The 16,227-nt window shown below is 42.7% G+C and overlaps 1 protein-coding gene across 2 annotated transcripts in view; it reads left to right on the top strand.

Annotated features, from left to right (window-relative positions):
* Window positions 1-470: 470 nt before the first annotated feature.
* Clip4 (CAP-Gly domain containing linker protein family member 4) overlaps window positions 471-16,227 on the top strand; it is a 74,366-nt gene continuing 58,609 nt past the window's right edge. For both annotated transcript variants that reach the window (XM_052186318.1, XM_052186317.1), the window contains exons 1-2: window positions 471-667; window positions 8,349-8,496. In XM_052186318.1, coding sequence (XP_052042278.1) covers window positions 8,364-8,496 — 133 coding nt within the window. In that variant the 5' untranslated portion in view covers window positions 471-667; window positions 8,349-8,363. The remainder of the gene's footprint in view (window positions 668-8,348; window positions 8,497-16,227) is intronic.

Here is a 16,227-nt window from a genome sequence, read left to right as displayed (position 1 = left end):
GGTGGGTATTGAGAAGGGTTTTCACAGCAGGACTTGGATAACTGACTGATGGATCTTACCTTAGGACATGCATGGCCACCCTATTTAAAAGGGTAGGATGTGGTCTCTGCCTACCAGATGCTGTGGGTGGGAGCTCTTCCCGCTGAGGATGCTAGGAAGCAAGGGTGGCCAAATAGGGTCAACTAAGACCCAACCAGAGGAGGGTATGCCGGCTGCAGCCCCAAAGCACTGTCGTGGCCAGCCAAGGTTCCTTTTAGAGCCTGGTTGTGCTGCGCTGGACAGATCCCCATTTGTGCACGGCACCGTCAGGGGCTCCGGGAAAGGCCAGCAGACACCGTGAGCCTGGGCACAGCAGGTGCAGCCGCCCGCAGACATTTCTCCCGTTGAGGGGCACAGGGGCGCAAGCGGGAGTCGAGCGAGCGCAGGCGCGTGCGCGGGGCCGAGGGCCGAGGCCTGCGCGCAGCCCCGGCGGCTGCACTGCGCGCGCGCCGACCCGCGTGGGGCCCCGGTTCCGGCGCGCGCGGCGTGGAAGGCGGCGGGTTGCTGCTGCCCGGCTGGAGGCTCCGCGGCGGCCACGGGACCCCCTGCGGGAGGGCGGGAGCGCGCCCCTGCGCCTTGCCTCTGCGCCCCGCGTCCGCAGCCGGCGCTCCGCGGGGACCCGGAGCAGGCAGGTGGCGGGACTCTGGGGGCGGCGGGACCGGGGAGGCCGGGCCGCAAGGCGGTTGGCGGTGCGGGCCGCACCGAGGTGTCCGGAGGCCTCCCAGGACGCGGCCGGGCGGGCGGGGAAGTGGGTGCTTGTGTCGCTTGCTCTCCGACTGAGATGGGTGCCCGGCAGGCCCGCGCTTCCCGGAACCCAGGAGTATCTCCCACGCGCCGGGCTGCGCACCCTGGTGGGTTTCCACACGCCGGCCTCTTCAGGCTCTCACTCGCATCCCCTTCTGACTTAGATCATTAAGAAACCCGTAGGCACGCGTGTTCAAAACTGAACTGCTCTGAGAGTCCTTCATACTGAGTCGCATTGGGAAGTTGCAGGAGGGTGTGAGCTGAGTGAGACCTGTCCGGTGCGGAACCACAAGGATTAGATGAACCGGTTCAAAGCTATATATGTGAGGTGATTCATTTCATCTGGATGCTGGGCAGGCCCTTGGGATTCCAAGCCCGCTCTGAGACAAGGTTTTGACCTGTATCAGAATGCTGTTTGGTTGGGGTAGTAACTTGGTATCTGTTCCAGGCTACACTGTGGGTACATTGTAGCACTAGCATAGCTTAAAAACAGTGCCTTTGAAATTCTTCTGAAGTGTCTTCCTCGGTGGAGACCTTCAACAGATACTTGGTTGCAGTTGCTTTGACCTTTGTCAGTGAGTCTGTTGCACAGTTTGAGTTGACTGTGTGGCAGAAGAGCAGGTGGCGTAGGACACAGACTGGAGGAAAAGCAGAGACTTGGAGATGGCCGGATTCCAGCTTTCTACAGTTTGCCGTTGCAAAAACCATCCTGGTTTCATTTGAACATAAATATGATGCTTTTTTTTTTTTTTTTTTTTTTTTTTTTTTTTACCAAAAAAAAAATGCTTTCATTTGATAGCTACTGTTTAGGCTCAAAGATTGACTCTTGACACAACCAAAGTGTTTATCTCTTTTGTAGCTTTAGTACATGGTGCGCTGTTCCTTGGTTTTATTTCCACACTCTCTCCTATTTCTCAGATACAATCCCAACAGCAAGGCCTTTTTAAAAAGTGATGATTATAGTGGTATCATTTTGCTCATAACAGTCGAAGGTTTGAAATACATATTCCTGAGCTTGAGCTGACGAAATCAACTTCACTGTCTCTCCGCTAAAACCCTTTAAGCATCCGGCTGCTTTTAGTCTGACTATTCTCTTAATTATTTATAATTATGCTGCTGCAAGCTTGTTTGGCATATCAGACCTTCTCATTTCAGGCATCTGTAAGTTGTGTGTTCTCTGAGGAGTGAGCTGGACTGTTTTCCTTCAGTGCTGGTCAGGGGACTGCCCATAGGTGAGATGCTAGTCTTATGTAAACTGACCCTTTGAACATTCAGATAGAGCTAAAACAGGGCATATGACATAGTTTCAGGTATATAAAATAGGTATACAAATCAGACATTTATTGACAAGAAATCATATATTTATCTTGGAGCAAAAGTATACATATGATTTTGCTATTGAAAAATTTTGCTATGAAAAATTCACATGCTGAAGAGATGATTTACTTGTCATTAATTTTTATATGTAAGTTGGACGGACATTTGGTACTACGGGATATGGAACATCTTCAACATTTTATAGAACTGATCTATAGTGCTGACAGTACTACTTTATATGAATATAAATAGAAAAGATTATAAATATACACAAATAAATACACACACGTGTATTTAGGACCCTTTCAGAAGTTGTTGGAAATTCTGTCTTAATCTAAAGCCAGAATTAATTTATAGTTATAAAAAATTATTTTTAATTTACATGCATGAATGTTCTGCCTGAATGTATGTATGTGCCTGGTGCTTGCAGAGCCTGGAAGAGGGTGTTGGCTACCCTGGGACTGGAGTTGCCGTGTGGGCAGTGGGAACCCAGCCTGGCAGGCGGGCTTCTAACTGCTGAACCGTCTCTTGAGTGTCAATGAATTTAAAAGTTTTTAAAAATTTATTTATTTATTTATTTATTTATTTATTTATTATTGGCAAGGTCTCACTGTGTAGCTCTGGCTGTCCTGGAACTCACTATGTAGGCCAGGCTAACTTTGAACACGTTGAGGCCTGCTTGCCTCCGTTTTCCAAGTACTGGGACTAAAGGCATGTGCTACCATGTCCAGCGATTTTGTTTTTTTACAAATTCAGAACACAAACAGCAATTAGTGAAATTAACATTGGAACAAAATCTAATTCTAAAATATGCTAATTTGATGCTTACATGCTGAGGAACGACAATGGGAACCTATTAAAAGTCTTTGTTTTCTGTAATTAAAGTATTACATTTCTGTAAGAGCAGAATACTTTGTAAAAACACTGCAACACCTGGTCTTACACTGGGTGGAGCTATTTCAGGCAGTGTCAGATGGCACTGCATGCCATGTCCACATGCACAGTGAACTCTGTATTCAGAGCCACGGCTGCAGTGAGATCACATGATAACGCTGTAAGCACTGTATGAAACACCCCAGGTACAGTATGTATTTGAGTTTGTGTTATTTTTAGGTGACTGTGCATTTGGAAACCTGAATTATTTCAGATTGCCATTTTTTGGTGTGACACTGCATATTTCATTGTGACACCCCCTCCCCAGCCCTCAGTTTTAAGAAACTCTGAGCAACCAAAGAGTGCACATGGAGGGACCCATGGCCCCAGCTGCATATGCAGCAGGGGATGGCCTTGTTGGACATCAGTGAGAGGAGAGACCCTTGGTCCTGTGAAGGCTCGATGCCCCAATGTAGGGGAATGCCAGGTCAGGGAAGCTGGAGTGAGTGAGTGGGTTGGTGTGCAGGGGGAGGGGAGATGGGATAAGAGGTTTTTGGAGGGGAAACAGAAAAAAGTGATAACATTTGAAATGTGAATAAAGAAAATATCTAATAAAAAAAAGACAAAGTAGAATATTTGTATGCTATGAGTGAACCAATACAGGCAACTTTAATAAAATTTACAGTCAATTTAAGTATCATTTACCAAAGAATAAATATGGGATTTTTTAAAAGAAAGGAAAAAGAAAAAAGAAACTCTGAGCTAGACCAACTGACAGTTTAAAAGCCACATGTCCTGGGAGGTTATCCAGCCCTTAATTATTAGGCCTCAGAAATCCTACGCTGTCTTATCTCTTTGTCTGCATTGTACCCAGCTCTTGTGAGTCAGAATACTAATTGTACAGTATTTGTGCTTTCTGGTAGCAACCTAGCCCTGGGCTAGCATCTACAGGGGGCAAGTGCATAGTAACTCTTATCTGTGGGATGCACAATTTAGGACTTATGAGAGACAGTATTTACCGGATGAGTGATGGAACTCCTCCAGGGCAGGTGTCTGATAATTCCGTGTGGGGCTCAAGGCTGCTTTTCAAGTGTTTTGTTTGTAGCAAATAAAAGGGTCCTTAGGGCCATGCTTTCTATATGCTTATTTGCTTGGGTTTGTTTCTGAGTCTCGTGAAAATAAAGGCTCTCGTACTTGCAACACGTGTGTGGTGAGTGAACAGAAGTTTTATAGGTAGCAAAAAGAAGGATCATTTGAAGTTTTGTTTGTACAATATAAATACTTTGCCGTATTTGGAATTTCATGAAAATGAACAGCACGACCTACTGCTGTGGGAAGCTGGATGAAATGATGCTGATTCTTACAAATGTGGGCACAGCTTGGGCTCCTTGTTAGTCAGGAAACTCCAGTATGCAGCTCTTGTGCCATATCTCAAGCACATTTGAGGGAAAGGCTGGGGTGTAGCCCTGTGGTAGAGCACTCACCTGATATTTGATAAGTGAGGCTGTGGGTTCAATCCCCAGCGTCACAGAAATACTTTCTTCTTTCAGTTGGTTCTCTTTGGAGGCCTGACCTCCAAACCTCTCTGCAGAGGTTGGTTGACATTTCTCATTACAGATGTGTCAAGGCAGGATCAGGCTCTGAGAAAAGCATGAGCTGTTGGAGACACGATCATATGTATGCTTTTACCTCAGAAGTGGTTTGAGTTAATGGAATAAGATAGGATTCCCATGTGCCTGAAATTTTGGAGAATTCAGTTCTAGTTATTGAAACTAGTAGAAGTGGTTGTTCTCAGTTAATGTACCCAGGGATTATTTCTTTCAAAACAGCTCTCATCAGTTAGCGTTAGGAGATTTTGGAAAAAATAACTACTCAACTCAGGTCAGTACATCTCTAAACTTGATGAAGCTTGCAGGTGCCATAGCCCTTTAGACCTAGACATTGCTTCTGGGAAGCATTCTCAGAGTATGTGAGAGCTTGTGTAGTGTGTAGTTTGTGGTAAAATAAAAGAGTTTTTCTTTCTACATTTCCCCAGAAGGTAAAGAAATGGGACCAGAAAAAATATTAAGATGCAAAAATATAAGGAATGTTCCTCGCGCAGGTTACAGGATATTATAGCTTCTCTGGCCTTGAAGTATCATGAAGTGGATTCCGTGTCTTCCATGAATTATCTTTCTACTTTGGATCTGAAATTTCAATGTTTACTATGTGTGTACAAGATGCTAATCTTAGTCTTGTGGTAGTTAACGGGTGTGTAAGTTCTGTTACTGTTATGTGTATGCACATATGTGTGCATGTCCATGTGTACGTGTCCAGGCCAGAGGTTGATGTCAGCTGTCTTCCTCCATCGTTTTCTACTTTTTTACCAAGGCTACTCACCAAGGGGTTCCCCCTTGCTGGACCCTGAGATTTTGATTTGTTTGGTCTAGGAAACCATCGTGGCTTGGGGGATTTGTGTTTCCACCTCTAGAGTGTTGTTATTACAGGTGGGTCACTGTGCCCACCCGCTCTGTGTGTGTGTGTGTGTGTGTGTATGTGGTGTCGTAGCTCCAGCCCTGCCGCTTGCTCAGGTTTACCTGCTGAGCGCTCCTCCAGTCCTCCATGCAGCTCTCAGCTCTAAGGGTCTTGACAAACTGCGAGAAATGAAAGGTGCTCTCAGGACCACAGCAAGCAATTTTGTTATCACTCTGCTGACAAATTAAGAGTATAGAAAACAAGTCTGAGCCCTAGAAGTGTGGTTACAGTGGCATTACTCTTCCTAAAATATTACTTGAAGCATGCCGGTTTCTTGGTGTGCCAGTTCCCTGTGCTTATGGAATCGGATGGTTTTGTTTGTTTGCTTTGCCAGTTAAGAACGAGAGTAGCTATCTCCCCCCTCAAAAAACCCTATAACAAAAATCAACCAGCCAACCAATCAATCAATCAAACAAACAAACAAAAAACAACAACCATCAACCAACCAATCAATCAAACAAATAAAAATCCAACCAACCAACAAAACAACCAAAAAAATAACCAACCAACCAAATAAACAAAAACAAAAACTAACCAATCAACCAACCACACAAAAAAACCAACCAAACACAAACAAAACTAACCAATCAACCAACTAAACAAAAAAACCAACCAACCAATAAAAAAAAAACCAACCAACCAACTAACCAACGAAACATAAAACAACCAACCAAATAAATAAAACAACCAACCAAACAAAAAAACAGCCAATCAACCAACCAACCGAACAAAAAGCCAGCCAAGCAAGCAAGCCAACCAACCAACCAACCAACCAGTCAAGCAAGCAGAAAAGCCACCATCAACCCCAAACAGAGTTAGCCTTACATCTGCCTACCCTTCCAGCTACATACCCTACAGCAGACCATTTGTTTTTGTTTTGTATTTGTTTGTTTCTGCCCAGGATAGTTCCTGATTCTTTAAAGCTCCTGTGGCAAAACTTCCTGGTGCTTGCAGATGGGAACACATCCTTTTCCATTTCAAAACCTGTGCTCATCAATGATATTTCATTTTAAAAACATAAACTACCCAACACCCATGGCCCATCATTCACTCAGTTTTGTAATCTCTGAAGCCTCTGGAACAGGGCCTTTTGTATGGTAACCTGTAATGGAGGTTTATTAAGTAATGTTTTTGTTTTTGGCTCTAAAGGGAGCTTCCTACCTACAGTGGAGAATATTTACCCAGATTTATTACAAAGCAAACATGAGTCTGCAAGTAGAAACCCATAGATGTTGCGGGGGTGGTTGGGTGGGTGGGGGAATTGTGATATGTAGAAAGGAGCTGTCTTAGTGGTACCTTCCTGTTGGGCCTTGATAATGAAGATCAGGACTGCTATTTAATCTTTTGTTGTTCCTGTTTATGCTAGCAAGGTTAATGCCAAAAGATTTCATGTATTGGGTAGCAAGTAATTTCAGGACTACTTGCCTGCCCCCAAATTGGGATTCCTTTAATATAGTAAGAACCAGGCTAGTTAGTTTAATGTATAATATTCCTGTGTGCAAATAAGTGTATAGTCTTTAAGACATAAGAAAGCCTATTGTTCCTGCTGGCTCCTGCTCCCAGAGGAAAAAGGTCTGAGTTAAGTGGGAGGGAAACCAGTTAGTTCCAAGTGACTGTTTCCCTGGAGCTGAGTGGGCTGGTAAAGGTGATCCAGTTAAGATGTGTCTTAGGGTTTCTGTTGCTGTGATAAAACATCGTGATCAAAAACAACTTGGTGAAAAAAGGATTATTTCATCTTGTAGTATGGAAAGCCAGGCAGGAACCTGGAGGCGGGAGCTGATGTAGGAGCGTGGAAATATGCTGCTGACTGGCTTGCTCTTCATGATTTGCTCAGCCTGATTTTTTATAGAACCCAGGACCACCAGCCCAGGGATGGCCCTGCCCACCACGAACTGGGCCCTCCTACCACAAATCAATCAAGAAACTGCATCACAGGCTTGACAGGCCTGTCTGGTAGAGACATTTTCTCAATTGAAAGTCCTTCCCGTAAGACTTTTTTTTTTCAAGTTGACTTAAAACTAGCTAGCATATGTTCATTATGCAAATGTTAGGAAGCACATGCAGAATCATGCTTGTGGTATATTTCCTAGGTAGATTAAGCTACTAGTTAATTTTTTTTTACTGTATTGAATATAATCTAAAATAATTTGGTCTTGTTTGTATCTAAAAAGAAACATGATTCACAGTATTTCAGAACAGACTAAAACAACCTAAGCTTTTTAGCTCTATAGTTGGGCTTCACTTAGCATTTTCTCTGCTTTCTACATTATCTCTGAGATATAGACTGGGTATAAAGCGGGTCTAATTTAGAATAAATTTCTTTTAGATACTGATATTTTCTTAAAGAAGGCTATCTTGAGTTGATACCTTTTAAGGTCACAGACTTCTTCCTGTTAAGATGGAGAAAGAGACCCCATGCTGCTAAGTAGAGTGGTCTAAGACATCTTTTACATTTGTGAAAGTGAAATGATTAATTTTCAGTGATGTTTTCTGGGATATCATAAGACAATGGCAACATGCCAACGGACGCATGGGCTCTAGTGGCGGATGGTGGAACCTGTGTTGTGTTATGAGAGTTAACTAAGGTCAGTCTGTGGGGCTGCTGTGTCCTTTAATGCTGCCCATTTCGCTTAGCTCAGCCTTGTAATAAGGTTTTCATCTCTTAGCATGAATTAAATTCCTATTTTAATTTATGTTTCCCAAGCTTTGCATTGTGACAATTCCTGGGCTGCTGATGGTGCGGGGTGTGGGAAGCGGGTTATAAGAATCTGTCGTCAGGATTCCTGTGACTGAAGGCAGTCATCTAAGTTGCATGCTAGTGAAGTTGAAATGCATTCTGATTTTCGCCTTCCCCATTACAGGCGCTTTTCTAGAAGATGACCATAGAGGACCTCCCGGATATTCCACTGGAAGGAAGCTCTCTGATCGGAAGATACCCATTCTTATTCACAGGCTCGGACACATCGGTCATCTTCTCCATCTCTGCAGCACCGATGCCTTCCGACTGCGGTACGTCAGCTAGGTGTCTGTCTGCTGTCTGTGACCTGGTTACGGACTCTGCCTGTCTCAGGCTGTCTGTGCTCTCATACTAATTTAAAACCACGTGCTGTGATTTTTTTAAAATAAGATTTTCAAACTTTTTCCGTTTTCAAAACCACAGTTGCTTTTTGAAGTTTCTGCCTCTCGTGCCCAATACTTTATTTCTGCTGTCAGCGTTTTTATTATGTGAAAATGTTGATTTTAAGCACAAGCATGGATTTGGAGGATTTTATTTTTAGGATGTAATGGTGCTTAAACATGTAGTATTCTGCAACAGATGTATTAGTTCTGGTCAAACATACTGACTTGCCAAAGCACCCTTGTGCTTCGGGAGGGACCATATGGAATCTCCGCAGAGCCCAGAATGAGATCAGCGTCTATTGAAGCTTGGAAGGAGGTCTACTTTTTGTCCTTTTCTATGTGTTTTCCCCAAGAATATATTTTATAAGATAGTTGATACATGAAGGGAATAAGTTTAGAAGGTAAACAGAGTTGTTACATTTCCGCTGTGGTTAGAGTATTCAGGTCCAATTGGTCACCATTTCAGAGTGTCTTTGGAGGCAGGGATAATTCAGGTTTTGGATATTACTTTAGTAGATTAAAATTGCTACATCGGGAATTTGCCCTACAACCCCTTGTCCATTGTAACGCTTCCTCATTTTAGTCTGTATTCACGTTCCACGGGAACATAAGCAAGGACATTATGTTCCTAGATCCTAGATTCTCTGTGATGTTTCCTAGTGTTAATGGCATTCACTGCAGTTCTAGCAAAATGAGTTATGTGGGAGAAACTGTGAGCAGGACGTGGGCCCTGCTTGTGACACTTACTCTGCTCGAGTTAGAGTCGCCTTCTTTCACTGGGCCATCAGGCCTCGTCGTGGAGTAGCAGGTATATTTTATTTGGCTACCTAATAAAGGGCAGTCATTTGGTGTTCGTTGCTTAATGTTTGTTGTATCTATCCATTGGGAGATGATAATGAGTTTCGACCCCTTGGCCTAATTTAAGTAAGCATTGCTTCTGTTCTTAGAATGGGAGATGTTTATCATCTGCAGGCTTTCCCTTCTAGACATGTCATCTGTGAGATCTCTGACATAGCCAGTCAGCCTCTTGCAGATCCTCAGTTAGGGGCGGATTAGTCACTTTTCTCTTTCATGGTAGAAAAGCACAACTAAGGCAGGGCTTATTTTGGGGATTATGAGTCCAAGGAATCATAGGAGATGAACCAAGAGTTCATCACCATTCTAGTGGGGAAGACAGGCAGCAAGCATCAGGCGTGGCAGCAGGAACAGCTGATAGCTCACACTGTGACCCACAAACAGGAGACAGAGAGTACCAACCGGAATGGTGGGAGTCCTTTGAAGCCACTAATCCCCCTCTGCAGTGACATGTTTCCCCCAGTAAGGCTTCCTTCCTAAATAGCCACCAACTGAGGAACAGGTATCCAAATGCCTGAGACTTCTGAGTGACATCTCATTAAAAGATACCACCGTGAGAAACCAGTGAAATAATCTATTTTATTGTTAAGAAGCTTCAGATAAAATAGTTCTTATCTTAGGACTTAAAACTTATCTCCCTGGACTCTGGCCTGGTGGGACTTGTCTGATATGTGGAACTCACACTACTTAATATCATAGAGCCTTCAGAGATTATGAGGTAATTTGAATGCTTCTTAGGCTATACTTTCTTTGACCATATGCTTCTATTCTCCTTACCCATTTCTGATGGTTGGGATTTCTAGGTTCTTCAATCTAGATGTTTTCTTACTAAGCTGTACCAGTGTCTCCCTTAAAAAGTGCTGTTCCAAAGCATTGTTACATGCTGGTTATGGTGGCAAATGCCTGTGATCCCAGCACTTAAGAGGCAGAAGCAGTTGGGGTTCCAGGCCAGCATTGTCTACTTAGTGAGTTCCAGGACAGCCAGGGCTATAGAGAGAGACCCTATCTTAAAATACAATCAAAACAAGAAAAGAAGAGGAGTCCCATCCCAGATGCTAGTCAAACATTACTAAGTACCATCCATTGCTATTATTATTTAAATGAGCTGTCTACTTTCTTGCCATTGTATTAAGTATTTTTTTTACAGTAAAAAATTTATTTTATATGTGTGCATGTTTTGTCTGCATACTGTGTTGGTGCCTAGTGCCCTCGGAAGCCAGAAGAAGCCATTGGATCCCCTGGGATTGGAGTTACAGTTTTGAGCTGCCCTGATGGTGCTGGGAATTGAACCCAGGTCCTCTGGAAGAACAGCCAGAGCTCTTTCTCACTGAGTCATCTTCAACCCATTTGACTGTTTTTTAATTACTGAAGCATTGTTACACTCTTTCCCTACCCCCAGATCCTCACAGACTTCTTAATTCTCCCACATTTACTCCCCCCCCCCCACCTGACCTTCGCTACTGTGTCTCTTAGGCTGGTAGCATGGTATCTCGGAGCTCATTAGAAAGGTAGCCTGGGGCTCCTGGAGAGTCACTAGTCAGAGTCTACATTGTAACAAGACCCCAAGCCTCCGTTGGTGTTGGAACAGCTCTGATTCAGAACAAGAGCATAACGTCTCTGTCCCTCACCAGTCAGTAGAACTGAAATTACTTAAAAGCTCTGTAGAGAAATTGACAGCCTTAAGTTGTTTCTCTTAAAACCCTGGGGTGCGGTGTTTGTTTTCTGCTCAAGTCCCTGCAATTTTAAATTTTCTCTAAATAAGACTCATGCCTGTTATTTTTATGGACTTTTGGTATGGGATACTTTTCTCATATTTCCCTTATATAGAATTTTTTTCTTGGAGAAAATATCCATTTGACTATACATATGTCATCAATACATAGCCACCATCGATCTGATGAACTGACATAGTTATTGTTTGATTTAGCTAAAAAAAACCAAAAAAACAAAAAACCCTTCAGTTTGGCTTCTGCATTAGTCCCCTCATCCCCAGAGGAATGACTGTCTTACATTTAGTGTGAATGATTAGATCACTACTCATATTTTGTCACCTATGTGAAGACCTGCAAACAACAGGTAGTAACATTTTGTATATTTACAGTCTTATGTAAATGTGTGTATAATTCTATAACTTAATTGCTTCACTACTACACATTTTGAGATCAGTTCCTATTAGTATATGACTTAGATCTTAATGCATTTATTTAGTTTAAAATAAGTATATTTTATTGGTTCCTCTAAAGAGACACTTCATTTTATTATTCTCTCTTAGTACTATCACTGCTAGACTAGGCATTCGGTTAAAGATTTAAAATTAAAATGCAATTATACCATCTTACCTTTATCTTTTCCTCTCTCAGTCCCTCCCAGTACCCCTGCTGCTCTCAGATTCACAGCCTCTTCTCCTTTAATTGTTATTGTTACACACACACACACACACACACACACACACACACACGCACACACACACATACACATAACCTGCTGTGGCTATTTAGTGTTGTTCATATGCATATGATTTCAGGACTGACCACTGGTATTGGATAACCAGTCAGGAAGTTCATCCCTGGGGAATCGTAAATCTCCTCTCAGAAAAGAATGAACATTCTTGTAGGGCATGCAGAAGAGGCTTTTCAGGCGTATACTCATATATTTAGAAATTTCTCCATTAGAAATGTTTAGTGTTGGGGCTGGAGAGATGGCTCAGTGGTTAAGAGCACTGCCTGCTCTTCTAGAGGTCCTGAGTTCAATTCCCAGCAACCACGTGCTGGATTACAACCATCTATAATGGGATCCGATGCCCTCTTCCAGTGTGTCTGAAGACAGCAACAGTGTGCTTATATACATAAAATAAATAAATCTTAAGCAAAAGAAAAAGCAATGTCTGGTGCCTTTGAAAGTGATTAGTGGATGGGTGAGTCAATTGAACCAGAGAAATAAAATCTATTAGCTGCTTGGTAAGAAACTGCTTGGTAAAAATAAAATCCATTGATAAGAAACATACCTGAGTTTATGGATAAGAGCTAGTGCAACCTGTTGACTGACTTCTTTCCCCAGATTCCTCTTCCTCTCTTGAGGAATCTTGACAGTGCTGCCTCTGAGGCATTTCCCTAGACATTTCTTCTTCTTCTTCCTCTTCCTCTTCCTCTTCTTCTTCTTCTTCTTCTTCTTCTTCTTCTTCTTCTTCTTCTTCTTCTTCTTCTTCTTCTTCTTCTTCTTCTTCTTCTTCTTCTTCTTCTTCCTCTTCTTCTTCCTCTTCCTCCTCTTCCTCCTCTTCCTCCTCTTCCTCTTCTTATTCCTTCTTCTCCTCCTCCTCTTCCTCCTCCTCCTCCTCTTCCCTCTTCCCTCCTCTCTCCTTCTCCTTCCCTTTCTGTGGAATCTGCAGGACGCCCAGCAGCACCTCAGCAGGTTCTTCTGGTGACTCTTATTTGTTCCTGTGGAGATGTTTGCTAAGTTAGTGAAGATTTAAAAGGTTTAAGACTCAAGAGGATGAAAGTGCAGGAGAGCTTGTGAGAGTCCCTGGGTGATGGTGGCGCACAACATTCAGGGGTCCCTTGAAGCCAGGGTGTCCACTTCCCCATCTTGAACCAGCTGAAAAGATCAAGTAGGCCACAGTCAGACCCAGGTGTCACCTTTCCAGGCCAGTTTGTGTTTTCCAGATGTTGTGTAGTGTCACTTCAGTTTCCTGGGTGACTGAGGCAGGATGCCTGAGACAGCATGATGCCTGAGGGAAGGTTTCCCAGTTATCCTGGGAAGTCGTCCAGGGCCATGTGGTGCCTCATACAATTTCCCTGAAGAGTCTGTAGGTTCTTGTAATAAGTAAGGCTCCTTCCAGTGAGACTCAAGTGTAAAACTGGCTGTTGTCTCTTCTAGGGATCCAGGTTCTAATGTTTGGACACATTGTCTTTGGAAGCAGATCATAGGACAGTTCTGAGACCTGGTGGGGATTTAGTCTCATGTCTTGTATTAGTGCTTTTCACAGCAGTAGCCATTGTGATCACTCAGTACATGAGAAGCACTAGAATATCTCCTTTCAGGAGGCATCAAGACTCCTAAGCCTCTTCTACATATGAACTCCTTTCATACAATTCCTCATGTTGTGGTGACCCCCCCCCCAACCATCAAGTTATTTTCATTGTTACTTCATAAATGTAACTTTGCTACTCTTATGAATTTTAATGTATTTGTGTTTGCTGGTGGTCTTAGGCAAACCCTGTGAAGGGGTCATGACCCACAGGTTGAGAACCACTGCCCTACAAAATTTATGACAGTAGCTATCAGGTATTTTAGAGACAGTTTACAGTAAATGTTTAGAACAAATGCAAAAAACAGTTGGGTTTCTGGATTCGTCCAAAGATTCAAATCTTTGGACTGTAAGATGAGGACAGTGCTTTCAATGGATTGATTGCCCTTGCTTTGAATGTTTGGTAATGCTGTCTAGTATTTTGGCAAACTCTTGAGTTAACCTACACAGCAGCAGGCATGACAGTTATTGATGTGTGAGCTGTAGTGGTTATCTCTCTGAGGTTCACTTGTATATTTCAGCTTCAGCTTGGAGTAATTGGAGGATGGGCATGCTCAGAAAATTAGAAATGTCAGTTTGGAAAGTGCTGGCCAGAGATATTGGAGGAAAGCTGGAGAGACACCGAATCCAGCCAGGCTCACAGATAGCTAAGACCACAGAGACAAGAGTCTGACATCACAGTTCTCTACAGAATCACAATCTTTTCTACTTCATCCACACTTCTTGCCAGACACAATCACAGTAAAACTAACTTGCTTGTAAAATAAGTCTGGTCTATTTAAACTTGGCCTGGTTATTCCCAGAAAACCCAGCTCCATGCTTACTCTCAAAGAAGACATCCCAGCCAAAGCTCTGATGATATCTAACAGGCGTCATTGGTGCCGCAGAGGCAGCCAGGGGTTGTCAGGCCGGCTAGTAATAATGGAGTCTCAGAGCAGACTTTTAAATTTATTCCAGGCCAAGACATCAAGCCAAAGCCTCACACATGGTGACCTGCTGGAAAGAAACAGGTTCTCTGGAGCTCAGTGCTGTGGAAGTGCAGGGCGCACACCGTGTGAATTCTGGATTCAGTCCGATGGGGATGAGTCAGAGAGAAAAAGAGCTGCTGCTTTTGTTTGTAAAGGCTTTCTTTCCCAGAGTGCTGTTAAGTTTCAGGACCTCAGAGAAAAGGGGGTACTTTACACTTGAACAACAGAACATTGAAGTGCCAGAAATATTTCTAGCAAGGTCACCAGCATAGTTACCCAGTCAGTTCTTTGAGTTCTCTGCTGAGCTCAGGCCCACTGCCTCATGGTTGCTTAGCTTTCCAGAGGCCTCTGGAGGGTCTCACCCAGCCCAGTGGTGTGATCTTTAAGTCACCAGAAACCTGCAATTTACAGACTTTCCATAAATCCTCTCGCAGTTGTATAATACATGCTTATAAAGGCTTTCAGAAAGACATTGGAATAAAATACAAAAATCTGTAGGTGATTCAGGAGCTAAGACATGGTTAAAGGTTCAGTGGGAGTTCAGTATAATGTGATTGATAGAGAAAAGTGGTTATTGCGCTAACATTTCAGATAACTTGAACTATAGCTGTTAAATAAAATATATATGCATAATTGTAAGTCATACCAGGGCTTATTTATCATGTCAGTCACATGTCTGTGACACAGCAGGTGAAGTGTCACATGTCATAGAGACAGTGAAGCAGCACTTATTTGTTGGCATTTAAGACACTCAGTTGGATACCTCATCAGCCTCTGGTTTTGCTTTTGCTTAATTCTTTCCATGCAAGTGAGTCTGATTACTTCAACATCTCTCAGGCCTCTCTGTATGTATATGTGTGTGTGTGTGTGTGTATTTATATACATGTATAGTTTCATATATATTTCCATGTATACATATACATATATACATTTCCATATATGTACATGTACATACATATGTAGAAAGGGAACAAAATCATTTTCATTTGGAAAATTTGTGTTCCTCTGAAACACCCCAAAATTAATGTGAATGACTTTAGAATTTGAGTTTTGAGAAGTTTGTAAAACAAACAAACAAAATAGTCAAGACATTAGTCACATTTTTTTTATAGTTTCCCATTAAACCAAAGGGACAGACATTTCCATGTAGTTTCAAAGAAGATGAGGAAAACCCCTTGTTTCCTTTAATTAAAAGGCCTAAGCATTCAAAGACTGCAACATGCCTCAGAACCTTCACTTCCTAGGGGGATTCCTTGAAAATTAAAAACTCTCCCAGTGCCACCAAGAGCACACCAGAGCTCAGTGACCCTGTGCTCACTAGGGTCCTCTTCCCTTCCAGCCTCCTGAAGCCACGTGGGTGTGGCCTTTCCTGTAAGAGTGTCCGGTCTCCACACTTGCTACCTCACTTCTGCCTTGGCGCTTGTGCCCTTTAGGTTGTCGGATGCGCCATCTCATAATTTCTAGACATATTTCCTCCATGTGCAGTTTTTCAGTGTGGGTATTTACTAAATATAGATAATTGTTCATTCCTCTGACTGAGTTGGATAAAGGTAGGTTTAGCAGTTCATTTTCATTTTATCATATAGACTTATATCAACTTAAAAGACTTAAATTATATTAGATGACTCTCAAAACTGTTATGAGATTTACATAGCTAACCAACTTACATTTTTATTCAGGATGCTCTTAAATGTAGACAGTAAAAGCTAAGTAGTGACTCGAGTTTTTATAACATGAGCATTTTGAGTATGAATGAGCCCAGGTAGAATGCAG

Source organism: Apodemus sylvaticus, chromosome 6 (assembly GCF_947179515.1).
Source record: "Apodemus sylvaticus chromosome 6, mApoSyl1.1, whole genome shotgun sequence".
Taxonomy (NCBI): domain Eukaryota; kingdom Metazoa; phylum Chordata; class Mammalia; order Rodentia; family Muridae; genus Apodemus; species Apodemus sylvaticus.
This window is presented reverse-complemented; position numbering and strand designations above follow the sequence as displayed.